Below are 26,118 nucleotides of genomic sequence, written 5' to 3'. Positions count from 1 at the left end.
ATAAAACGTGGGTATCAGTGCTGCCAACATGAAACGTTTTTCCACTAAATCCAAGCATGATTAGAGCATTATAAGCGGTTTGAAAATTGACTAATTCAAAGGTTAAATTCGATGAAGCAAGTGATAAAGATTGTTTATCCATTTTTGTTTTAGCTGTCATACATTTAAATATCCGTATCAGCCGGTCCTGGAGCGGGTTTTGTAAAATTTTTACTATTCTTGTAGCGTCCCCTGTATATAGAACAATTTTGACATTTGACGTTTATGGGTATTGACGGAACGTTAAAAGTAGAATTCATGCTACAGAAATGAAATATTTAAGACTAAATAATATACGAATAGGCTAGTTGCAAAATTTGGAAATTAGTTTAAAACTATAGCTTAACATCTATTTCACCCCAATAATATATTATTACAAGAAAAATAGATTTTTTACGTTATTATTTTGAGTTTTTAGAAATGAACTTGAAATTCACCATGAAAAAGGCCAAGACTGTCATGGCGTCTTGAATGAAGAAACGCGTCGCGAAACAGCAGTGTTTGTTTACTACAGTCAATTGTGTTTTTTAATAAATAATAAACTCCTCGTATTATAAATACTGTGTAGTGCCCCAATGTGAATGTACAACGATAAAAACGCCAGACAAATTATTCATACACGTTCCAAACAATAAAGAAATACGAAGAAAGTGGTTAAAAATAGCAAGGAGGTAAAATACTGTTACTTTATCAACTAATTCCACAAATTATTTCTGTGAAGATCATTTTGATGTAAGTACCTAACAAAACTTGATGTATTTATTTATAAACGTATAGTAAGAGTTATGAATTTTGCAAAATCTACCATAATATACCACATATAAAATGTTACGACTTAATTAAATTAAAGTTATTGAAACTTTGTATTCGCTAACCTCAAAATCAGTATTTTTATTATACAGTGGGTAAATTCGACACTCAGACTGCGTTACTGCTAATTAAATAAGACTTTGTTCATTCTTAACATAATATTTATATATAAGTTTTAACTCTGCGGATTTTCGATGAACCAAAGTAGGTGTTTATTGTAAAAAATTTGTCATGCATAACGGCGTCAATTTTGGGCAAATTACCGCAGTTTGCTTTGTTAAATCCTGATTCTATGGCAAATTATACCAGTCTTTCAAGATTCAACTAAAAACGAACTTTATTAATTTAACAATATTTGTTGAAAACTCGAAATGACTTTATACGAAAATATATATTTCCTGACGTGTGACGTCACGCTTTTCTGATTGGTCTTCAATGTCACGTGATTAAACGCCTCATTTTGTCGATTTTATTTTATGTAAAAGTTGTTTTTGTATTTATTAATTATCATTGTTAATCATTAGAAACTCGAAGCCATCCGATTTATTCTTAGTAGAAACAAGCCTTTAGATAAAACACCGTACGTTAAACCGATTCTAGAATAATCCTACGTCTAGTTTTTTTTGTTTTTATTATAAGATTTTCCCACAGAATACAAATTATTTATAATGTCGGGCACTTGTACATAATCACACCCATTAAACGAGCTGTATACAACGTTGCAATATTATAAAAGTTGAATATACATCGGTAGCATCTCGCTATTAATATTATATTAAATGGATGTGGTCAAATATTGAACACGAAAAGGCAGGGGCGTAGCAACAATAAAATAGTTCAGGAATAAGCGGTTAAAAAAATTTTAAACGTCGATTTTTATAAAAATTTGAATGCAAGCTCTATTTTTTCAAAATATACGGGCGATTCTTATTTTTTAGGGATGAAAATGAATTATTTTTATAATTATTTTTTATAAAAATTTGAATTCAAGTTCTAATTACCCTCTTCTACGAAATCTTCCCTGTACCGAACCATGATTTTTATATTTTGGGGGGTTTAAACTACCCCTTATGAAGTTTAAATGTTTTATTCGTAAATATATATTGATTTGAGAATATTTTTAGATATTTCAACTACACCCTACATCAATCGATAAATGAAATACTTGAAGTTTTATTATTTCGGAATTGTAGCTAAATTTTTTTACTGAAATAAAAAAAAATTAATTTGGAAAATAATTATTTTTCGTTATAACTAATATTTTCTTTGTATTCTCGTTCATGCAGCTTCACATTTTTCTTTTTTCAATAATCCAAAATTTGTGTCACGAAATTTTTTTTAAAAAAAGTAGTTTTTCGACAATAACTCGCTCAATTTTCAAGCTAGAAACTTTTTATAAAAAACATTTCGTAGGGAATTTCAAGTACTTTAACGACATATCAAATAAAACTTTTATAAACCCCCGGTTTCGAAAAGGGTGCGGTTCAAAGGGGTTGCATTACCAATATTTGAACTTTGAACTAATGTATCTCCTACAATTTTTATGATACAGAAATTTTAAAAAATTCAATATTTTTAGCAAGAAAAACTCTACAAATTATATATGAAACATTTTTTCATAAAATCATTAGTTTTTGGTTTATTTAAGAAAAACCCAAATTACAGAAATGCAGGGTTCAATTTAATAGTTTTGACTAGATATGGCATGTTTTTTGGTGCTTTTGAAAAGTAGGAAATTTTTTTATTAGAGATTTAGATGTCTGAGGGTCAGATCTGGACTATACGATGGATCTAATAACTATTGATTGCCTTTTTCTTTTGGAAAGTGAAACGGTGGATCCATCTTAGTCCAAATATGGATTTTAATAATCAACACGTTGTTTTCGATCGATTCTGAGGTCTCATGGCCAAATAATCATGCAAACAGCCTCAGAAATCTCACGCAATTGCAATTTACGATCAGATGTAACGAATTTTTGAAGTAACCACCTCAATAATCGATGTCTGTGTGACCACAAATAAAAAATTGTTCATATCGATAGTTTTGAAGCCGTTATTGAGCTTGTACAGTATTTTTTTTAATCAAGAAATTGGTATTTCGTATTAATATCCTTTCTATACTAAAACCGGTACGTTCTGGTGGTACAAAAGAGACTAATTTTAATAGTTTCCATAAGAAACATTGCTGTAGGTATTTTTTTGACTTTCCCACGGTGTATGGTAAAACAGAATTCGAAAAAACGATCAGAAACGACTTAAGACATGAACCAGTCACGAACCTACCGTTCGGAAAATTATAAATTAACTCGTTCCGTATAAAAAACGAAATGTTTCACTAAAGCTTCTGGTGAATTATGCATATTATAAACTGCTCCACCGAAAATTGCGTTCATAAAACTTTATATCGAATTTATGGTTTATTTTGAGCGTTTTATCGAAAAATAAAAATAATAATTCGAGTTTATAGTGAATCTACTTTAAATATTCGTCTAAAAATCGACTAATTTGTTGCGAAAAAGTAAAAAATTGATAAATAAAATCAGGTCACGTGGAAAACGCTTTCTCGGCATTCGTCGGGACAAAAGTCTCATTAGAGATTGAGCCAAAGCGTTGGGCAAACTTCTTGGGGATCTATGCTCAAGAATATTTCATATTTAGAAAGATTTTCCACCAGAAGTTTGGTTAGAATTGATTGAATTGGGTGCAATTACCAATAGTTGAGACTTTACACCTTCGACCGGTACAGTTTAGACCCAATTCGACGTCGAAGTTTCTTATTTACTGCCAGGATTCCAAAAAGGTTGTTTCGAAGGTTGTTTTCCCAATTTTCTTTAATAATCCTTCGTTCTAGATTTTGTCGAATGCTTTGGCGATTTCAAAAAAGCGCCCGAACAATATTTTCAAAAGATTTACACACTCCTTTTTAACTGGATGGACTTATTCATTGGACACATGTTGTGTGCTCTAAATCGGTTCTTTAGTATTGAATTAGCGGCCAAAAGACCGTCTGTACGATGTTGTTTCTCCAGTAGAGTTTCCTAGTTTGGAAATTAGTACAATTTGAGCTACCCTTTCTACAGTATAGGTCAAAAACACGTCCTCAATATCGCTCGTACTAATAAAACAATTTCTGATGGGTTTTCGGTACGTACGTGTGTTTTTGCCTCGCCTAGGCCCAATTAATTCGTCCAAACGCCGACATTGAAGTTTGTTTCGCGCGGAATTCCAAACACTTTTCTCGGTGTACAAAAAAATCCGTCCTTTTCTATCTATCCAGGTGGTGCGTGTGTTGTACGGTGTAAAGGCATCTGTAAATAGAAGCACTCGTGGGAACGTTCTCGTTTCAGAGTCTCACGAAAAGGAGCCCTCCGTCAAGTCATCCGTGCCCGGCTCGGATCACGGCTCGTGTTTTGTTTCTCGCGGGGCGGCGGCAACGAAAGCTCCGTCTAGTTGGCGCGGGCCGGACGTTCGACCGGCATGCGAAATATTTTATAGGGGGGTCGATGCCGAGGACTCCGAACACGACGAAATGATTATTTTTCGCTAAATAATCACCTCGATGTTCGAAATTTTGAATTATCATCGAAAAACCTTCGTGAAAACGTTTGAAAAACAAACTTTAATCGAAACCACTCAAATCCCCGTGAATATCAATTATTTAATTAAAAAAACTAAATACGTCTGTTAATCACTTTGAAATTTTATTTTCCGATACACGAATTATTCGGAAATAATTAATTTTATACAGATTATGCAAACGAATAATCCGAGAAATGAATTGCTTGATCTAATTCGACGTTTTTATAAAATAAAATGAAATCGACGTTCAAACAAACCTATTTACTATTTTCGTCTGTTAATTTCGCCATAATTCGAATCGTTATATCATTAAAATTCTAAATATTGCTAAAAAATACAAGAAAAAAGTTTTTTCATCACCAAACCTGAGATCGGTGATCCAATTTTTATACAAATTGTATTTTCATTAAAAACTAAGCGAATATCTTTAATCCTAAACGGCTATTTACTCGGAATCTAACCCATCGTGTATTGAACGTTGCTCTGGACTGAATGCGGCGCATTTAAATCGCCCTACACTATTTAATAACGCCGGAAAAATTTTTATTTTTATTTAATTTTCGCTTCTAGGAGCCTGAACGTGATTTAGAGGCCGCGTAGACCTCCAATATTAACAAAATTTCCTATTCATCGAATTCGTAATTTTTTAAATTATTTAACAGATTTCAGTACTTCCAGTATGCTCTCGTACAACGAGTACTGACCTGTATTCATGCATTTTATAAATATATATACAAGTTTCATCTCCTGTGTTCCTAATTCTCTACCAATACCTGTCCCCTGATGAGTTTATCGATTCATTATATGATATACCACTATTTTCTGTGCCCCTGATCCTCAATCAGTTTTTCCTCAATACCCGTTCTGTCTCCTGATACTTTCAGTTATACATTAGATGATATACCACTGTTTTCTGTGTCCCTGATCCTCTATTAGTTTTTTTTCTCATTGTTTGTCCCCTAATGATTTGATTTCATTTAGTAGATACGAATAATTAACGAGACAAAAAAATACAACGTTTTTTTGACATGCTAAACAAGAAAAATCGAAGAAAATGATTTCTATTCTTAAATTCAAAGTCCGAAATCAAGAATGTGTTTTCTCAGTGTAGGAGGTTTAGTTTTAAAAATGTTAATCGGCAAAATCCAGTTTCTATGGGAACGTGAACTATATTAATAATTATTCAAGTAGCTATGTGAGTTAAATTATGATAATGATTTATAAAATACGTTTACCGAGTATATACAAAAAAAATGTCGATGTCTGTCTGTTACAAACCACGCAGTTATTCAGAATTTAATACGAAGTTCTAATGACGAATGTTATTATTTCATAAAGAAATATAGTGTTGAGAAAATCGACGAGAAAAAAATATTTTTTTCCCGCTCAATTAAGAAGGGGGAAAAAAATTAAAATTCCCATAGTTGGGTCACACGCTCAGCACCCGTCTCGCTACGTAATAAATGTAATGCACCCTTTTCAGTTCATAAAAACCACCAATTCCTCTACATCGGTAAAAAGAGATGGAATATAGAACTATACTAACGATCAGGGACGGCCTAAGATTAATTTTACGCTTTTCGTTAAAAAAGTTTTACAACTTTTAATTTTTGAATTTAGATTTAAGAAAACTGATCAGATATTTAATTTTAAAATATAATTGTTAAAATATTTCAGTACATGAAACGTTAAATTACACAGGACAAACTCCTATAATAAAAAAAATGAGAAATTAATCGATTATAGATAAAATTTAATACATTTCGATTTAAATATAAATAATTTTAATTGTAGTCTGCTTTTTTTTTCGTATATTGAACATTGGATTGGTCCAATTGGCTCGATTGGTAAATTCTGTCAGTCAGTCAAACCAAATTGTGGATTTATTGAAGCTGCAGCTAAGGATTTAGTCCTGTCTGGACTGAATAGCTTCATAAAAACTTGGAGTACATCAAAAAGTTGCTGATTCAACAATTTGGAGAAGTGGATCTGGCGGGATCAGCTAAAAAGACCTACAGAAGCTCAGCTTCAATACCAACTGGTATCTTTATACTGTAGACGCCATTTAAATGATTTTGGTTGAGATATTCATTTATTAATTAATATACTAGAATTTCCGATGTCAAGTAACAGGTAAATTAGTTCATGAATGAAAAATAATAATAAAATTAATTGTAGTTAAATTGGTATAAATTTTGTCCTGACGCCGGACCTGTCCAGTTTCGTTTCTACCCATTCATATAATGCAACCTGCCCCACTCTTGTACGTTAACCAGGAACATCCGTATAAAACTAAAAAGGACCAAAACACAAGTTCATTCTTACGTCTAATACCCGACAATCTTTAATATATATACCGAGTGGTCGTAAAACGTTTTACGTAAAATGGCGCCTACTTCGTTTAGCACGAATATGAGTGAATTGAACGAGGAACCGATTTCTCGGACGTACCAATACAGAAAAGTGATGAAACCGATGTTAGAAAGAAAAAGAAGAGCCAGGATAAACAGGTGTTTGGACGAATTGAAGGAACTGATGGTGACGGCTCTACAAAACGAAGGCGAAAACGTATCGAAATTGGAAAAAGCCGATATATTAGAATTGACGGTTCGCCATTTGCATAATTTGAAAAGTCATCATCAATTGGTTTTGTCTCCGGAACAATCGTACGCGGATCGATTTCGCGCGGGATTTACGCAATGCGCTCAAGAGGTGACGCATTTTATAACGAATCCATCGGACGTCGTGGATCCCGATGCCGGTAGGAAACTTCTGCAGCATCTCGGCGCTTGTGTACGTCAATTGGATTACGTGTCGCACAATTTCAACGTTCACTACACGCAGAAAAATAATTTGGTTTCCGTATCGTCGAATACGAAGACAAAAGGTAATTCGGCGCCTATGTGGAGACCGTGGTGAAGGAAAAACTATTTTTTTTTATATATTTAGTGAAGTTTGTGATTTTTTTTTTAATAATAGTTCGTTGTAAAGGTAACTATTGAATATTTTATTTGAAATTACTAACATTTTCGATAGTTTTTTTTTAATATTATCAGTGCAATGTTTTTAATAAATTTTATTTATTTATAAACTGAAATATGTTGGTAGTTTTTAATAAAAATTGTCTTCCGTAGCTTTAATACTGTGATAATACGATAAAAATATAATTGAATTTTTAATTGATTTTTTCGTTTCGATATTTGCAATAAAAATAATGGAAAGTGTCGTTTTGTATCGATTTGGCACTAATAAAATGTTTTTTTTTTATAAATAAACTATTTTTCGAATATTTATTTTCATTTCCACTCGTATTTTAAATGAGAAAATTATTTGTACGACGATTTAAACAAAATTTCTCGTACGACCCTTCGTTTCTGAGTTATAGGAGTTTAAAGTTACGAAATCAAAACTGTTTTTTCTAAATTATACATTTCGACGTTCGTCCTGGTGGATTTTTCCATTCCTTCAGCCGATTTCTCGATAAAAATTTGTTCAATTCGATAAAATTGGTGATTTAGGATGTTTTTTTAGATCGTTGTATGAAATCCCTGTGCGTTGGTTTTCGTCCAGGTGTATTTCTCCGTTCCTTCAGCCGATTTCTCGATAAAAATTTGTTCAATTCGATAAAATTGGTGGTTTAGGATGTTTTTTTAGATCGTTGTATGAAACCCTGTGCGTTGGTTTTCGTCCCGGTGGATTTCTCCGTTCCTTCAGCCGATTTCTCGATAAAAATTTGTTCAATTCGATAAAATTGGTGGTTTAGGATGTTTTTTTAGATCGTTGTATGAAACCCTGTGCGTTGGTTTTCGTCCCGGTGGATTTCTCCGTTCCTTCAGCCGATTTCTCGATAAAAATTTGTTCAATTCGATAAAATTGGTGGTTTAGGATGTTTTTTTAGATCGTTGTATGAAACCCTGTGCGTTGGTTTTCGTCCCGGTGTATTTCTCCGTTCCTTCAGCCGATTTCTCGATAAAAATTTGTTCAATTCGATAAAATTGATTGTTTAGGATGTTTTTTTAGATCGTTGTATGAAACCCTGTGCGTTGGTTTTCGTCCCGGTGTATTTCTCCGTTCCTTCAGCCGATTTCTCGATAAAAATTTGTTCAATTCGATAAAATTGGTGGTTTAGGATGTTTTTTTAGATCGTTGTATGAAACCCTGTGCGTTGGTTTTCGTCCCGGTGGATTTCTCCGTTCCTTCAGCCGATTTCTCGATAAAAATTTGTTCAATTCGATAAAATTGGTGGTTTAGGATGTTTTTTTAGATCGTTGTATGAAACCCTGTGCGTTGGTTTTCGTCCCGGTGGATTTCTCCGTTCCTTCAGCCGATTTCTCGATAAAAATTTGTTCAATTCGATAAAATTGGTGGTTTAGGATGTTTTTTTAGATCGTTGTATGAAACCCTGTGCGTTGGTTTTCGTCCCGGTGGATTTCTCCGTTCCTTCAGCCGATTTCTCGATAAAAATTTGTTCAATTCGATAAAATTGGTGGTTTAGGATGTTTTTTTAGATCGTTGTATGAAACCCTGTGCGTTGGTTTTCGTCCCGGTGGATTTCTCCGTTCCTTCAGCCGATTTCTCGATAAAAATTTGTTCAATTCGATAAAATTGGTTGTTTAGGATGTTTTTTTAGATCGTTGTATGAAACCCTTTGCGTTGGTTTTCGTCCCGGTGGATTTCTCTGTTCCTTCAGCCGATTTCTCGATAAAAATTTGTTCAATTCGATAAAATTGGTTGTTTAGGATGTTTTTTTAGATCGTTGTATGAAACCCTGTGCGTTGGTTTTCGTCCCGGTGGATTTCTCCGTTCCTTCAGCCGATTTCTCGATAAAAATTTGTTTAATTCGATAAAATTGGTGATTTAGGATGTTTTTTTAGATCGTTGTATGAAACCCTGTGCGTTGGTTTTCGTCCCGGTGGATTTCTCCGTTCCTTCAGCCGATTTCTCGATAAAAATTTGTTTAATTCGATAAAATTGGTGATTTAGGATGTTTTTTAGATCGTTGTATGAAACCCTGTGCGTTGGTTTTCGTCCCGGTGGATTTCTCCGTTCCTTCAGCCGATTTCTCGATAAAAATTTGTTCAATTCGATAAAATTGGTGATTTAGGATGTTTTTTAGATCGTTGTATGAAACCCTGTGCGTTGGTTTTCGTCCCGGTGGATTTCTCCGTTCCTTCAGCCGATTTCTCGATAAAAATTTGTTCAATTCGATAAAATTGGTTGTTTAGGATGTTTTTTTAGATCGTTGTATGTAACCCTGTGCGTTGGTTTTCGTCCCGGTGGATTTCTCCGTTCCTTCAGCCGATTTCTCGATAAAAATTTGTTCAATTCGATAAAATTGGTGATTTAGGATGTTTTTTAGATCGTTGTATGAAACCCTGTGCGTTGGTTTTCGTCCCGGTGGATTTCTCCGTTCCTTCAGCCGATTTCTCGATAAAAATTTGTTCAATTCGATAAAATTGGTGATTTAGGATGTTTTTTAGATCGTTGTATGAAACCCTGTGCGTTGGTTTTCGTCCCGGTGGATTTCTCCGTTCCTTCAGCCGATTTCTCGATAAAAATTTGTTCAATTCGATAAAATTGGTTGTTTAGGATGTTTTTTTAGATCGTTGTATGTAACCCTGTGCGTTGGTTTTCGTCCCGGTGGATTTCTCCGTTCCTTCAGCCGATTTCTCGATAAAAATTTGTTCAATTCGATAAAATTGGTGGTTTAGGATGTTTTTTTAGATCGTTGTATGAAACCCTGTGCGTTGGTTTTCGTCCCGGTGGATTTCTCCGTTCCTTCAGCCGATTTCTCGATAAAAATTTGTTCAATTCGATAAAATTGGTTGTTTAGGATGTTTTTTTAGATCGTTGTATGAAACCCTTTGCGTTGGTTTTCGTCCCGGTGGATTTCTCTGTTCCTTCAGCCGATTTCTCGATAAAAATTTGTTCAATTCGATAAAATTGGTTGTTTAGGATGTTTTTTTAGATCGTTGTATGAAACCCTGTGCGTTGGTTTTCGTCCCGGTGGATTTCTCCGTTCCTTCAGCCGATTTCTCGATAAAAATTTGTTTAATTCGATAAAATTGGTGATTTAGGATGTTTTTTTAGATCGTTGTATGAAACCCTGTGCGTTGGTTTTCGTCCCGGTGGATTTCTCCGTTCCTTCAGCCGATTTCTCGATAAAAATTTGTTCAATTCGATAAAATTGGTGATTTAGGATGTTTTTTAGATCGTTGTATGAAACCCTGTGCGTTGGTTTTCGTCCCGGTGGATTTCTCCGTTCCTTCAGCCGATTTCTCGATAAAAATTTGTTCAATTCGATAAAATTGGTGATTTAGGATGTTTTTTAGATCGTTGTATGAAACCCTGTGCGTTGGTTTTCGTCCCGGTGGATTTCTCCGTTCCTTCAGCCGATTTCTCGATAAAAATTTGTTCAATTCGATAAAATTGGTTGTTTAGGATGTTTTTTTAGATCGTTGTATGTAACCCTGTGCGTTGGTTTTCGTCCCGGTGGATTTCTCCGTTCCTTCAGCCGATTTCTCGATAAAAATTTGTTCAATTCGATAAAATTGGTGATTTAGGATGTTTTTTAGATCGTTGTATGAAACCCTGTGCGTTGGTTTTCGTCCCGGTGGATTTCTCCGTTCCTTCAGCCGATTTCTCGATAAAAATTTGTTCAATTCGATAAAATTGGTGATTTAGGATGTTTTTTAGATCGTTGTATGAAACCCTGTGCGTTGGTTTTCGTCCCGGTGGATTTCTCCGTTCCTTCAGCCGATTTCTCGATAAAAATTTGTTCAATTCGATAAAATTGGTTGTTTAGGATGTTTTTTTAGATCGTTGTATGTAACCCTGTGCGTTGGTTTTCGTCCCGGTGGATTTCTCCGTTCCTTCAGCCGATTTCTCGATAAAAATTTGTTCAATTCGATAAAATTGGTTGTTTAGGATGTTTTTTTAGATCGTTGTATGAAACCCTGTGCGTTGGTTTTCGTCCCGGTGGATTTCTCCGTTCCTTCAGCCGATTTCTCGATAAAAATTTGTTCAATTCGATAAAATTGGTGGTTTAGGATGTTTTTTTAGATCGTTGTATGAAACCCTTTGCTTTGGTTTTCGTCCTAGTGGATTTCTCCATTCCTTCAGCCGATTTTTCGTCCGTTTCACTACATCCTGGATTCATCGTTTCCTTTATAGTGATTACAGATCTCCGAATACAATAAAAGATTTGGTTTTTCTCGGGGATATTTGCTCAAACCTATACTTTTTAGATCGTTGTACAAGCCAAGGATCCGTTCGCTATAAAGAAACATTCTGCAAAGAATTACCATAAATTTTAACCCGGATAAATATAAAATACAACAAAAAACGAATTCCACAAATATATTTAAAAAAAAAAAAATTAAATTAACATCTAATTACATACACAAAACGTAATTTATTTCTCAGATTTTTTCGTTATCATTATCGGTTTCGTCATTTTCTTTCGATTCGTAATCATCGTAATTATCATCGTTATAATCATCATCGTAATCGTCGTTTTCTCCGTAATCATCTTCATCGCCATAATTATAATTGTCTTCGTCGTTTTTATCGTCTTCATCTTCGGCTTTTATGGGAAGTTTGGTAACGCGTTTATCGTCTTCTGATGGTAGTTCTGGTCTATTGGGTGCATTATCCCCTTTATCGTTGTCACCATTTCCACTGTAATATCCGTAATCGTCATCGTCGTCGCCGTTATCTTCGTCATCTGTAATAGTTCCTCCACCGCTACCCTCTTTATCTATGATCTTTGTAATTGAAATTTCCTTCGGAGTAGTAACTTCATTAACATCTGTAGTTTCGTCTCTTGTCGTTTTTATATCTTCTACATCGTCGTTAATTCCTTCCGAAACGTCTTTTATCTTTTTCGTTGTTCCAAGCGTCATTCTTCGCAGATTGTGGATTATTTTTTTGATTATATCCAATATTTCTAATCCCTTTCTAAATTTTGTGTCTGTAGTAATTGTATTTTTGTTTATCCCGGAAATCGATTCGGTTTTATCGTTGGTGATACCGATATCTGTGGTATCTGTATTTTTATCGGTAGTACTTTCGTCTGTATCTACTTCTTCGACTAGTCCGGTATGTTTAGTTTCCGGAACGCTACTCGGTAGCTTTTCCAGCTCCTCCGTTTTTTCTTTAACATCGTTATCGCTAAATCCTTCAGTTGATATTTCTATCGTACTCGTACTTGTTACTTCTGATTCTTCTTTCAGTTTTTCTTTTGTTGTTTCGATATTAATAATTGTTGCGTCTGTTTCTTTAGTTTCTATAATCGTATCTTTGATATTTATAGTTATTTCTGTTAGTTCCTTTCTTCTATTCGATTCTGTTGAATACGATAATTTTGGTATAGCTTCAGACGTAGATTTTGACCATCCGCTACTTATTTCTTCTTGTTTCTCTTCTCTTATAGTAGTTTCAATAGATTCACTACTTGTCGTTTTTTCTAATCCTTCTGGTATTTTCGTAACACTCGTAGTGGTTACGTTTGACGTAGCTGTTGTTTTGGGGGATTCTGTAGATACTAATTCAGTGCTGGTTTCTTCTTGTACTTCTTCTGATGTTTTTGCAACAGTGGGAGTAGTTGTTGTTGATTTTGATAATTTGGAGCTTGTTCTTTGATGTAATTCCTCTGGTATTTCCATAAAACTATCAATAGTTTCTGTCTTTTTTAGTGTAGCTTCTGTTTTTGTAGATACTGCATCACTGTTCGTTTTTTCTTCTAAATCTTCTGTTATTTTGATAATACTGACAGTAGTTTCTTCATCTGTATGCACTGGAAACGAATTTCCATCTGTTGAACTCGATAATTTCATCGTTTCCGTTGCTGGGGATACTGTAGATGCTTTTTTATTCTGTTCTTCATCTTCTATATCTTCTGTTATTCCAATATCATCGATAGCAGTTTCTCTTTTCGTTGATAACGATACCGAATTCGAAGATATCGTTGAAACTGTTCCAATACTTGATTTTTCTTCTAAATCTTCTGGTATTTTGATAATACTGACAGTAGTTTTTCCATCTGTATCTACTGTAAATGAATTTCCATCTGTTGAACTCGATAATTTCATCGTTTCTGTTGCTAGGGATACTGTAGATGCTTTTTCATTGTTTTCTTCATCTTCTATATCTTCTGTTATTCCAATATAATCGATAGCAGTTTCTCTTTTCGTTGATAACGATACCGAATTCGAAGATATCGTTGAAACTGTTCCAATACTTGATTTTTCTTCTAAATCTTCTGGTATTTTGATAATACTGACAGTAGTTTTTCCATCTGTATCTACTGTAAACGAATTTCCATCTGTTGAACTCGATAATTTCATCGTTTCCGTTGCTAGGGATACTGTAGATGCTTTTTCATTGTTTTCTTCATCTTCTATATCTTCTGTTATTTTATTATCATCGATAGCAGTTTCTCTTTTCGTTGATAACGATACCGAATTCGAAGATATCGTTGAAACTGTTCCAATACTTGATTTTTCTTCTAAATCTTCTGGTATTTTGATAATACTGACAGTAGTTTTTCCATCTGTATCTACTGTAAATGAATTTCCATCTGTTGAACTCGATAATTTCATCGTTTCTGTTGCTAGGGATACTGTAGATGCTTTTTCATTGTTTTCTTCATCTTCTATATCTTCTGTTATTCCAATATAATCGATAGCAGTTTCTCTTTTCGTTGATAACGATACCGAATTCGAAGATATCGTTGAAACTGTTCCAATACTTGATTTTTCTTCTAAATCTTCTGGTATTTTGATAATACTGACAGTAGTTTTTCCATCTGTATCTACTGTAAACGAATTTCCATCTGTTGAACTCGATAATTTCATCGTTTCCGTTGCTAGGGATACTGTAGATGCTTTTTCATTGTTTTCTTCATCTTCTATATCTTCTGTTATTCCAATATCATCGATAACTGTTTCTTTTTCTGTTGATACCGATACCGAATTCGAAGATATCGTTGAAACTGTTCCAATACTTGATTTTTCTTCTAAATCTTCTGTTATTTTGATAATACTGACAGTAGTTTTTCCATCTGTATGCACCGGAAACGAATTTCCATCTGTTGAACTCGATAATTTCATCGTTTCCGTTGCTGGGGATACTGTAGATGCTTTTTTATTCTGTTCTTCATCTTCTATATCTTCTGTTATTCCAATATCATCGATAGCAGTTTCTCTTTTCGTTGATAACGATACCGAATTCGAAGATATCGTTGAAACTGTTCCAATACTTGATTTTTCTTCTAAATCTTCTGTTATTTTGATAATACTGACAGTAGTTTCTTCATCTGTATGCACTGGAAACGAATTTCCATCTGTTGAACTCGATAATTTCATCGTTTCCGTTGCTAGGAATATTGTAGATACTTTTTCATTGTTTTCTTCATCTTCTATATCTTCTGTTATTCCAATATCATCGATAGCAGTTTCTCTTTTCGTTGATAACGATACCGAATTCGAAGATATCGTTGAAACTGTTCCAATACTTGATTTTTCTTCTAAATCTTCTGGTATTTTGATAATACTGACAGTAGTTTTTCCATCTGTATGCACCGGAAACGAATTTCCATCTGTTGAACTCGTTAATTTCATCGATTCTGTTGCTAGGGATATTGTAGATGGTATTTCACTGCTTGTTTCTTCCAGTAAATCTTCTGTTATATTGTTATTACTGACAGTAGTTTCTTTATCAGTTTCAACTAATATTGAAGCTGTTGTATCTTCTGTTATTTCATTTATATTAACAGCAGATTCAGTCTCAGTTTGTTCTGAATCTATGGAATTCATCAATTTCGATGTAGTTTCTGTTGTTGTAGATTTCATTTCTGAAACTGTTGATACTGATTGATGATGAATTTTTTCTTGTAATTCATCTGCTATTCCAGTTACATCTTGTGGTGATTCTTCTGGAGTTTTACTATTAATATCATCGATTGTTTCACTTGTCGCACTTGGAATTTTTGTAGTTGGTTGTTGAAGCTCCGCTGGAGGTATTTCTTCGTAATCTACACTCGGTTGGCAAATTTTATGAACGAAACATTTAGTTTCGCAACATTTAAAAGCTCTCGGACATTGGTAATCGGCGGTGCACTCAAATTGCGACGTTTCTTCCCTTGGATACGGTTCGGTGCATCGAAATTCGCCGAGAACGCATCTTCCCGGTCGTTCTGAAACAACACGGAGCCGAATTTTATATTGTTAAATGTTTTTATCGCTAAAAACGTTTCGGGTTTTATACTACTAAATAAATTATTGGTTCAAACCTTCCGGGAAAGGATTTATTCTCACCTCCTCTGTCGGCATGTTTTTGCTTGAAGGTTTTCGGAGATTTGACTTCCTGGAAGTTTCCAATTGGTCTGTCCGAATAAATAATATCGAAATAGTGGCCGTTCCATTTGTAGAAATACTTTTGTGTGTGCGCTTCCACAAGAACGAAGACGATAAAATAGAAATTGCTTCTCATGTTTGGATCTAAAAGAAAAACGACTGAAATTTTGAAATTAGACTCCAAATATTCTAATTTTGAGAAAAAAATGTTCTATGAAGTTTTCCAAAAAACTCAATACTTTTCAAGTTATTGGTAATTGAAAATTCGGAATTTTTCATCGGTTTTTTGCAAAATATCTCCAAAAATATGCATTTTAACGAAAATTTTGTAATAACAAAAATTGTAGAAAATGAAAAACTGAACAAATCGGTTTTTTATTGAATGTTCCAAGTGCAATATTAAGCGAGATATTGAAAATCGAAGTAATTTTTTATTTTGTCTGAAATTTAATCGATGTATTATTCAATGCCATCTAGCGGCGAGCAGATACATTTTATCGTTTTCCGTCTATAATTAACTTTAATACGAAGAGTTTGATGGATTCTAGTAGTTTGGCTACTTTAGGACACGTATTTTTCAAAAAAAATCGCGATTTTAAGAGAAAAAAAATTTTTTAAAAAAACTAGTTTAACGAGTATGACACCAATATAGTCCGGTCAAATTAGACCAAAAAATAATGGCGAAGCTACATGAATTTCCATCAAACTAAAAATCGGCAAAATTGCTTAAAATACAATTGAAAATAAAAATGTTCCCAATCATTTCCGTGTATGGAAAAAATTTTATTCGAGGTTAAAGGTCAAAAAAATGAGTTTTCCGCGATTATCTTCAAAACTGTGAGTTTTATCATGAAAATACTTTAGACAAAAATTGTAGATCATAAAATTATCTACGAAAAACGTATTAATACTTTTTTCCTACGAGCCACCGTTTCTGAGATATAATGATTCAAAAAATAAAAAAACAAAAAATTGGCTATTTCACTTTTTCGCATAAAATTTGAGGTTATGTGAAAAAGTTGTAAATACAAAAGTTGTAGGTCTTTTTATTACCTACAATTTCGCTATGTGACGTTTTCCCACAGGACTTTTAGTTTTTCCGGAAATCGCGATAAACAAAAATTCAAGGTCAAATGTGAAAAAAATGAGTTTCTTGCAATTTTTAGCAAAAATATGAGTTTTATCATGAAAATACTTCAAATAAAAATTGTAGATCATAAAATTATCTACAAAAATCGTATCAATACATTTTTTCCTACGAGCCATCGTTTCTGAGATATAATGATTCAAAAAATAAAAAAACAAAAAATTGGCTATTTCACTTTTTCGCATAAAATTTGAGGTTATGTGAAAAAGTTGTAAATACAAAAGTTGTAGGTCTTTTTATTACCTACAATTTCGCTATGTGACGTTTTCCCACAGGACTTTTAGCTTTTCCGGAAATCGCGATAAACAAAAATTCAAGGTCAAATGTGAAAAAAATGAGTTTCTTGCAATTTTTAGCAAAAATATGAGTTTTATCATGAAAATACCTCAGATAAAAATTGTAGATCATAAAATGATCTACAAAAAAAGTATTAATACTTTTTTTCCTACGAGCCACCGTTTCCGAGATATAATGATTCAAAAAGTTGAAAAATTCTGGTTCAGATTTACTGTCTTATTTAATGGATATAATGATACCACGAGGAATACCAAAGCTGCAGAACAACATCGTCGAACTCTAGCAACATCTTCGTTAATTGATAATTTCTTACAAGTCTTAGTTCATTTCAATGTAAGAAAAGTTGTTGGCGAAACTATTAAATACGACAACTTTTACAACTATTTGAATGATTATATCTCAGAAACGGTGGATCGTAAGAAAAAAAGTATCGATACGTTTTTTGTAGATAATTTTAAGATCTACAATTTTTGTCTAAGGTATTTTTATGATAAAACTGACAGTTTTGGTGAAAATTGTGAAAAACTCATTTTTTTTACATTTGACCTTGAATAAAATTTTTGCATACACGGAAATGGCGGGGAACATTAAAAAAAAAGAATTTTACTGATTTTCAGCTTGATGGGAATTAATGTAACTTCGAATGTCTAAATTGACCGGATTATATCTTTTAATCATTCATAGGGGTCGATAAAGTTTTGTTTCTCTGGATTTCCGGTAAAACTATGAGTCTTATGGGAAAAAGTCAAATAGAAAAGTTGTAGGTAATGAGAAGAACTACAACTTTTGTATTTACAACTTTTTCACATAACCTCAAATTTTATATGAAAAAGTGAAATAACCAAATTTTTATTCTTTGAATCATTATATCTCAGAAACGGTGGCTCGTAGGCAAAAAAGTATTAATGCGTTTTTTATAAATAATTTTATGATCTACAATTTTTGTCTGAGGTATTTTTCTGATAAAACTCACGGTTTTGGTGAAAATTGTGAAAAACTCATTTCTTTGACCTTGAATAAAATTTTTTTTGCATATAAGGAAATGGCGGGGAACATTCAAATTTCATTTTCAATTGTATTTTAAACAATTTTACCGATTTTCAGCTTGATGGGAATTTTTGTAACTTCGAATGTCTAAATTGACCGGATTATATCTTTTAATCATTCATAGGGATCGATAAATTTTTGTTTATCGCGATTTCCGGAAAAACTATGAGTCTTATGGAAAAAAGTCAAATGGAAAAGTTGTAGGTAATGAGAAGAACTACAACTTTTGTATTTACAACTTTTTCACATAACCTCAAATTTTAGGTGAAAAAGTGAAATAACCAAATTTTTGTTTTTTTTTATTCTTTGAATCATATCTCAGAAACGGTGGATCGTAGGAAAAAAAGTAATAATGCGTTTTTTATAGATAATTTTATGATCTACAATTTTTGTCTAAAGTATTTTCATGATAAAACTCACGGTTTTGGTGAAAATTGTGAAAAACTCATTTCTTTGACCTTTGACCTTGAATAAAATTTTTTTTGCATATAAGGAAATGGCGGGGAACATTCAAATTTCATTTTCAACTGTATTTTAAACAATTTCACCGATTTTCAACTTGATGGGAATTTATGTAACTTCGAATATCTAAATTGACCGGATTAATATTGACATTGAAAACATCTCCATAGAACAAATGGATAATACTTTGAGGTTAGGTTATTTAAAATTTATCTTTAGTTTTTAATAAACTAATTCCTATCGTATAAAAATACAGGATTAATTACAGTTTTTTTTTACTTCTTTTTATTTCTGCTAAAACAGTTTACAAAAGGAGTCGAATGATATGTAAAAATTTCAAAAAAATAACAATAAATAAAATAATTTGAATAAAATTCGAATCTTACCTTAGTACAAACTATCACTATAGTACACATTCAAACTTTGTTAGAGAAATGATGATACGACAAAACCCACACTATTAGGAAAACATAAATTTCTTCAAATATAATTTTATCGTGCGATATTTGTTCATAATTTCTTATCTCAAATAACGCCGAAAAGAGGAAATTAGGTATCATATAGAATATAAAGGATTCTTTTCAATTCACCCCGCGACCTTCGTTTTATTTAAGCAAATTTAATAAATATTTAACATGAATAAGACCATCCAGGAATTCGTAAACTTGTTTGGATTATATTTAATACATCGCAAAAAGTATTTCTCCTACTATCGTCGCTTTAAATAACAAATTTTCCCATTTATATTCATTATAATATCAATTAGTTATCTGCAACGACTCTCAGTTGGGACGTTTGTCCAGTGTCGGATTCGAACTTTCCGAAATAGGCCAGGTATTGAGGCGTTTTCCCTCCGAATTCTTTAATGCGTCACCGATTTATTTGAAATTTTGACGGACGATAGTCGTGGATCCAAAAAGCGATTTCTACGTGGTGACGAAACGCGTAACACCCCCTTCCCCAACGGGGGGAGATGCCACCCCTTTTTGGGGGGTGGAAAATTTTTCACCAAAAATAACACCGGAAATCGTAAGATCAGTAAATTTAAAGTAAAAAATGTCGTATAAAGTTTTTTCGTCAGATCGATAGTTTTTGAGTTATTCGCAATTGAAAAGTACGATTTTTCGTCAAAAAAATAGTTTTTTACGTATAACTTTGTAACGATGCATTTTATCGAAAAAAGTGTAATAAACAAAAATGAAGCTTATAAAAAAACAAAGAAAATAAACTATATTTCAAGATCTTAATGTTTTGTCTAAAGCAAGTTATAGATACTTGATTAATTTTTGTTTTACGTAATTGATCATTTAACCTCAAATAACGGGAAAACGGTACATTTTTCAATAAAAAGTCATTAAATACTTTTTAAAGAGCTTAAAAAGATCTTTCGAATGATTATTGATAAAAGTCGTTTTAACTGAAATTTTAGTGAGATATGATGTAAAATAATCGAAGTTAAAAAAAATTGTACTAAAACTAATGCCATTTCGTTGAAAATCAAAATTAAACTTATTTCTTGTACCAAATACTTTATTTTGATATTATTCACGATATATGAAAGTTTGGCTGATTAAAAATGCATAATTTTGAAAAAAAATTAGCATTAAAAAAAATTGATTTTTCGAAAATTTTTTTACCCAGTTTTCCTCCATAACTATAAGAGATACAAAAACAAATAAACCATCAGCTTTTTTTATGACGATTATTTTGCTTTTTCAATTTTTTTTGTAGCATAAAAATTGACGGAGTTATAACCAAATTAATCTGTCACTATAGTACTAGGATTGCTTATCCACAGCCCTTTGACCCTTTATTGATAAAATGTGTAGGGTTTCGGGTCCTTTTAACATACATAGACTTATAGCTCTGAAAATTACCTTTAAAATGGTTTTTTGTAGGATGTGATAACCTCAAAAATAATAAAGTTACATAAAAACTAACTAAAAATGAAATTGCAATGTTTTAAATCGTTAAAAGATGTTTTTCTAAACGATTTTCATGAGAAGGGTAGTTTTTAAAGATTTTTAAGGGTTGATCTATCAAAATATATAAATTTTCCATTATACATTTAAGATATTTATGCTGCACAAACGTAAAACATTCGAATTGAAAAAAAAGTATGAAAAACTACATATATTTGTTTTTTTTTCGATAAGGGGTGGTTTTCACCCCTTAAAAACAATTTTCACACCTAGCGACCATGAAAATATTTCATTAAATTTATGGTTCATGCACTATGGAGACCAAAATGATGTAAAACATCCATTTTCATGGCCACCACGTTCTCCTGAATTAAATACAAGTGATTATTTTATTGGGAGATATCTTAAGTATATGAAACACCGGTAAACACGAAATTAGGAAAATTTGATTGTGTTTTCCATGAATAATTACAATTTTTTTCAGAATAGCGAACGGATATCACCGATCTATAAATCTAAATATCTCCTAAACCATAAATTTGATCGACTTGAACAAAGAGTACCTTTTTGTCAAAAAATCTATTAAAAAATTCATTTCCGCTAACTTTAGATTGTACAGATTGTCCCCGTAAAAGTTACAGATCGTTAACCATCGGGCATGATCCGCCCCTGGCCGTTTACACATTTCTTAAGATATCTTGGTACAGAAAAAAGATATCGACATGCGATTTTCGGTATTTTAATGTTAATTTAATTCACTTTCGAAAGATCCATTCGAAATTTTATGAAAAATGTCACAATATCCAAAAAAAAAAAAAATAAACGAAACGAAAAATTCACATTCAAACCAAGTTTACAGATATTGACTAAGCAGAACCGGACTCACAGGTATTTATATACCTTAAGGTAGAGATTTTTCCTCAACAACACTAAATCGTTTTATATACAGTCGTATTTATTTATTTATTCGATTATAAACATCTACAGATAAAAATAAAGTTTGAGATAACAAAACTAACAATATATAATGATATTATCACTAATTTCATTAGTAAATATACGACATTTCATATTTTTACTTCTTATTATTTCGATTACATCCGCGTTTATTTCATTTGGGCTTTCCTTAGAAACGCAATTGACTTCCTTAATTTCATTCGCCTCAAATTCCCAACCTTCTTTGTTCGAATCTTTATCCGATTGTTCAACGGTCGAATTCATTTCCGCGGAAACATTATACGTAATATCGAGCTTGAAATATCCGCTTCCGTTATCAACATCATCATCATCATCATCATTATCGTCGTTCGATTTATTCGAAACGGTTGAAAATCCACGTGGATCGTTGAAGAAATCTTCATCATCCGTCGTCTGGTATCCGCTACCATTTTGATTATAATCCTCGAAGGATCCGTCTCCGCTTTGGTCGACGATGTCATCTGCTCCGTAGTCTTCGGGTTTTATCATTAAGTCGAATAGCTGGTCACCGATCGCGCTTTGATACAGTCCGAAAATGAAGTAGAAAATTACCTTCATTTCAACCTACAAACAGGAATTTATCGTGAGATAATTAACTTCCAAAGGCCTGAGCCTTCATAATGGATCGAACACGGAGCAATTTGAAGCGAACCAAATTCAAATAAAAACGTTTTTGATCAATCGGGTTGATGTTTCGAAGGTATTGATCTTAATGGATCCAATTTTGGTGCTACACGTCAAGAAAAAAGAAGATAATTTACACTAGAAGAAGATTGGAACATCAAAGAGCTTCCTGGTGGATTCAATCCAATGCATATGAAGAGGAATAAACATAGAAAGCAATGGAAGGATCAGAAATCTAACCAAATAGGATAACGCGTCTAAAAGATGGTAAAACGCCGGATTTTGATCACGTGCAAGCAAAATTCAAACTGCTTGATACCGAATTACGAAACCAGAAGCAATTGGTGCAAAATCTGATACGGAGGAGTTTAATAAACTATGAAAAGGCATTCGATCGAACGATTTATGCAAAAATGATGGAGATACTTGAGAAAAAAGGGATTAATTGCAAGAAGATTTCCGTCGAGGTTGAGGGGAAGTGTTTGGAATTGGAAGCATCCATAAATACGAATATTCAAGATATCCCGAACCACCTAGAGAAAAAATTGGGTAAAGAAAGTAGCAAATACCAAAGAAAATGGTTTCCTCCAGAGATTTAGTTTAGAAGAACAAATATTCGTTAAAATTGACCTTTTCCTGGACGAATTTTGGATTAAATAGATGGAATTAATTTTATAAAAACTTACGGTAAATTTAGGATGCACGTTCCAAATGACATTCAATTACTGATGCAATACGAAAAGTGTAATCGCGTAAGACGTTTCCATCAGCTTATCTTATCAAGGTATATAATTTCACTGAAAGTCTGACTAATATATCGAAATGTCAGCAATATTGAATCACCAACTTGCCCGCACACGTTCTCAATAATAATAATTCAACTTTATTTAAGCGCAATATTATATATATACGATGTGTTAATTTTCTAATCGCAACCTTGGTGGCAACTTCCATCAAAGACGCGGTTCCCGAAGGAAAAAATGCGTCCCCGATGGTATTTAAGCTCGGAATGGTTGTAAACAGTTAGAACAAGACTTGAGGCAGTTAACCTCGAGTCAAAAAACCCAGTTATCGACCCCAAAACAACCGGAAATCGCCGAGCAGCCCGTTTTTGTAAAGTCGTAGAGAAAATACAGTTTTCTACTCGCGTATAATTGCTATTATTTAACCGCAATCATTATACGCTAGATTGTTATCATTTTTTCCCATAAACCAAAATAACACACCGATTTATTCAAAATTTATTATGAATTATTATAAAAAAAAGTATAATCTTATCAAAAATAACATTTAACGTTTTTAAATCCTATTTTCCTTCGCTATAATCCTCGTTGAGGACTTCGACACTTTCACTATAAAAAAATTCTGGATAAATTGCATTCGGATCCAAAGTTGAACTATCGGAATCCGCAGTTGAAACATCGGAATCCGCAGTTGAACTTTCGGAGTCCGCAATTGAATCATCGAAATTCGCAGTTGAAGTTTCGGAATCCGCAGTTGAACTATCGAAATTCACAGTTGAATAATCGGAATCCGCAGTTGAAAAATCGGAATCCGCATTTGAACCATCGAAATTCACAGTTGAATAATCGGAATCTGCAGTTGAATAATCGGAATCCGCAGTTGAAAAATCGGAATCCGCAGTTGAATAATCGGAATCCGCAGTTGAATAATCGGAATCCGCAGTGGAACTATCGGAATTTTGCGTTGTTCCGCCATCTAGGGTAGTAGTTTTAGCAGTTTTTTCTGTTTTTCTCAATTCTTCTACGTACACAACTTCCTTTGAACAAATTTTATGTTTAAAACAATTTTGTCGACAGCACAAATAATATTTTGGACATTGTGTATCAGATTCGCATTTAAATGGATATGAAAAACTTTCAGGATAAATATTTGAACAAGGAAACGGCCATTTTTGGCATTTTTTCGATTCGGCGTCTAAAGAAATCGAATTGTTTTTGGAGTTAGAAGTCCAATATGGGTTTTTAATGCTTCTGAATACGCCTTTCGAGCAAACTTTGTGTTTGAAGCAATTTTGACTACAACACAAGTAATTGTTCGGACATTGAGTATCGTATTCACATTCGAATTGGTACGTTGATGATTTAGCATACGGTTCGTCACAGATGAATTTCTGTTTAGGACAACTCAGTCCCCGGGTATCAGTTTCTGAAACAATTATAGCAAATGAAACTCCATCCTTTTATTTTTCGAAATATTTTTAACTAAAATAATATTAGAACAAATGTGTAGTCCCTCGTATACTAATAACGTAATTTTTTAATTTGTCAAACATGCCGACGTCGGGAATATTAGCCATAACGTATAGTTGCTGACGTAATCAATCACGTGTCAGAATAGATGCAGCGTTTAGATGATATATAATCAAAGTCGAATCAAAAATATTTACGTCACTAGATGTTATTCAAAAACGGTGTATTTATTTAAATCTATGTGAAAAATTACGAAAATCACTCACTTTTATTTCGTCTGGATAAATATTTAGGAGCTCGTATAATTTTGAATCCTTCCGGTAAGTTATTTAATGTAGCGTAAGATAGAACTTGATTTGTATCTGCGTTGTAAATATAATACGAAGAGATTCCTTGAATAATAATAATCACTAATAGAATTTTTTGAAATCCCATAACTAAAAAATGAAAAAGAAAACGTAAAAAAGCATGTATATAATACAAATAAACAAACCTAACCTAACAAATATTTTCATATTAATCAAAAAACTAATTATTATGATTCTACTTACCTGTAAAATCTACTCTCATCTTTTTGCAACTACTGTGACTTTTACAATAATTCTGCAAATTAATATCAGTAACGTATTTTTCTTATCATTTTGGTCGTATTAAGTAAATATTGAGAGGGTAGGTTAACACTTAAATCATGATAAAATAACAACAAAAGTATTCATGACAAAACTACTCAAGGTCCCAAAAAATCGACATAATAATAAATAAACTATTGTATATTGTATTTATATTTATTCAAGTATAAGATAAAAAACATACTGGTTTTCCGTTACATATTTATCCCGAATATTAATTAAGACTCCCTTTATGTCATTATGAAACGCTTTCAAATTAAAACTGTTCCAAATTTTAAATCAAATAGTTCTCTTCTACTTATATGCACTAATAACTCGCATTTTATCACATTTATCAATTTCGTCTCTGTCTCTTCCTCATTAGACCATAAATAATTCCACATCCGTGAAGTTAGCCCCCTGATTATATTTTGTTTTTAAATTTCGTTAATGCTAATCGTATATTAAGCGTGAAGTTGGCTCCCCGTGGCGATAAAAATGAACTGGACGTTGAATTAGAAAGCCAACTTCAGACAATTCATGAAATGTTAAAATAACGAAATCAAGGGGCTAACTTCACGATTGTTTACAATCCTATAATCGACACTTCATCCAATCACTTATTGTGAGTTGCCTAATTTAGTACTTATTTATTCTGTTTTTTTTTGATTGTATGAAGAAATTGTATTTGTTTAATTATCTACTAGTTGGGATGATATATTTATCTATGGTCAACAATAATTGTCTGATTATCTGTAGTGAAGCTGTCATCGGATTATAATAAAAAGAAGAAGAATTAGAGGCTATAGTAAGCGTTTGTAGATTGATTTAGGAATAAACTTTCGTATCTTTTCTTTGCTTTCAGGTAAAATTTCACGTAATAAAGTATTTATATAGGGTTATTAATATTATTGGAACTTGATTAAAATAATGTAATTCTTAGTTTCTAAAGTATAACACATTTCTTTCTTCAATTGTAAAACTATAAGAGAGTTAGTCATTGTATAAAGCAACATTTGATGTTTAGTTCTTTAT

At 32.6% G+C, this 26,118-nt stretch overlaps 5 protein-coding genes across 5 annotated transcripts in view; 2 read left to right on the top strand and 3 right to left on the bottom strand.

Moving 5' to 3' along the window:
• The first annotated feature begins 533 nt into the window (after window positions 1-533).
• LOC130899724 (uncharacterized) overlaps window positions 534-26,118 on the top strand; it is a 63,481-nt gene continuing 37,896 nt past the window's right edge. Inside the window, exon 1 of the transcript XR_009060066.1 lies at window positions 534-771. The gene's annotated coding sequence lies outside the window, so the exon portion shown is untranslated. The remainder of the gene's footprint in view (window positions 772-26,118) is intronic.
• LOC130899726 (enhancer of split mbeta protein-like) lies at window positions 6,736-7,709 on the top strand. The gene has a single exon (XM_057809882.1). The coding sequence runs from the start codon at window positions 6,814-6,816 to the stop codon at window positions 7,345-7,347; it is 534 nt and encodes a 177-aa protein (XP_057665865.1). The 5' UTR covers window positions 6,736-6,813; the 3' UTR covers window positions 7,348-7,709.
• Window positions 11,784-19,191, bottom strand: LOC130899720 (mucin-2-like). The gene is made up of 3 exons (XM_057809870.1): window positions 19,125-19,191; window positions 15,747-15,929; window positions 11,784-15,625 (listed from the first exon to the last, which is right to left on the bottom strand). Exons 2-3 carry the CDS (start codon window positions 15,919-15,921, stop codon window positions 11,850-11,852), a joined length of 3,951 nt encoding a protein of 1,316 aa, XP_057665853.1. The 5' UTR covers window positions 15,922-15,929; window positions 19,125-19,191; the 3' UTR covers window positions 11,784-11,849.
• On the bottom strand, window positions 21,595-23,122 carry LOC130899728 (uncharacterized). Its single transcript, XM_057809883.1, has 2 exons — window positions 22,949-23,122; window positions 21,595-22,202 (listed from the first exon to the last, which is right to left on the bottom strand). Exon 2 carries the CDS (start codon window positions 22,194-22,196, stop codon window positions 21,675-21,677), a length of 522 nt encoding a protein of 173 aa, XP_057665866.1. The 5' UTR covers window positions 22,197-22,202; window positions 22,949-23,122; the 3' UTR covers window positions 21,595-21,674.
• LOC130899723 (uncharacterized) lies at window positions 23,492-25,081 on the bottom strand. The gene is made up of 3 exons (XM_057809877.1): window positions 25,027-25,081; window positions 24,742-24,912; window positions 23,492-24,431 (listed from the first exon to the last, which is right to left on the bottom strand). Exons 1-3 carry the CDS (start codon window positions 25,043-25,045, stop codon window positions 23,569-23,571), a joined length of 1,053 nt encoding a protein of 350 aa, XP_057665860.1. The 5' UTR covers window positions 25,046-25,081; the 3' UTR covers window positions 23,492-23,568.

Source organism: Diorhabda carinulata, chromosome 11, assembly GCF_026250575.1.
Source record: "Diorhabda carinulata isolate Delta chromosome 11, icDioCari1.1, whole genome shotgun sequence".
Classification (NCBI taxonomy): Eukaryota; Metazoa; Arthropoda; class Insecta; order Coleoptera; family Chrysomelidae; genus Diorhabda; species Diorhabda carinulata.
Note: the sequence above shows the minus strand (reverse complement) of the source record. Positions and strands in the feature narration are given on the sequence as shown.

Bases quoted from the DNA above. Each gene is read 5' to 3' on its own strand.
- LOC130899726 (XM_057809882.1), top strand. From the start codon at position 6,814: ATGGCGCCTACTTCGTTTAGCACGAATATGAGTGAATTGAACGAGGAA.
- LOC130899720 (XM_057809870.1), bottom strand. From the start codon at position 15,921: ATGAGAAGCAATTTCTATTTTATCGTCTTCGTTCTTGTGGAAGCGCAC. The intron at 15,626-15,746 runs GTGAGAATAAAT...GTGTTGTTTCAG, and splicing joins AAAACATGCCGACAGAGGAG to AACGACCGGGAAGATGCGTT.
- LOC130899728 (XM_057809883.1), bottom strand. From the start codon at position 22,196: ATGAAGGTAATTTTCTACTTCATTTTCGGACTGTATCAAAGCGCGATC.
- LOC130899723 (XM_057809877.1), bottom strand. The intron at 24,432-24,741 runs GTGAGTGATTTT...TAATTGTTTCAG, and splicing joins TTTATCCAGACGAAATAAAA to AAACTGATACCCGGGGACTG.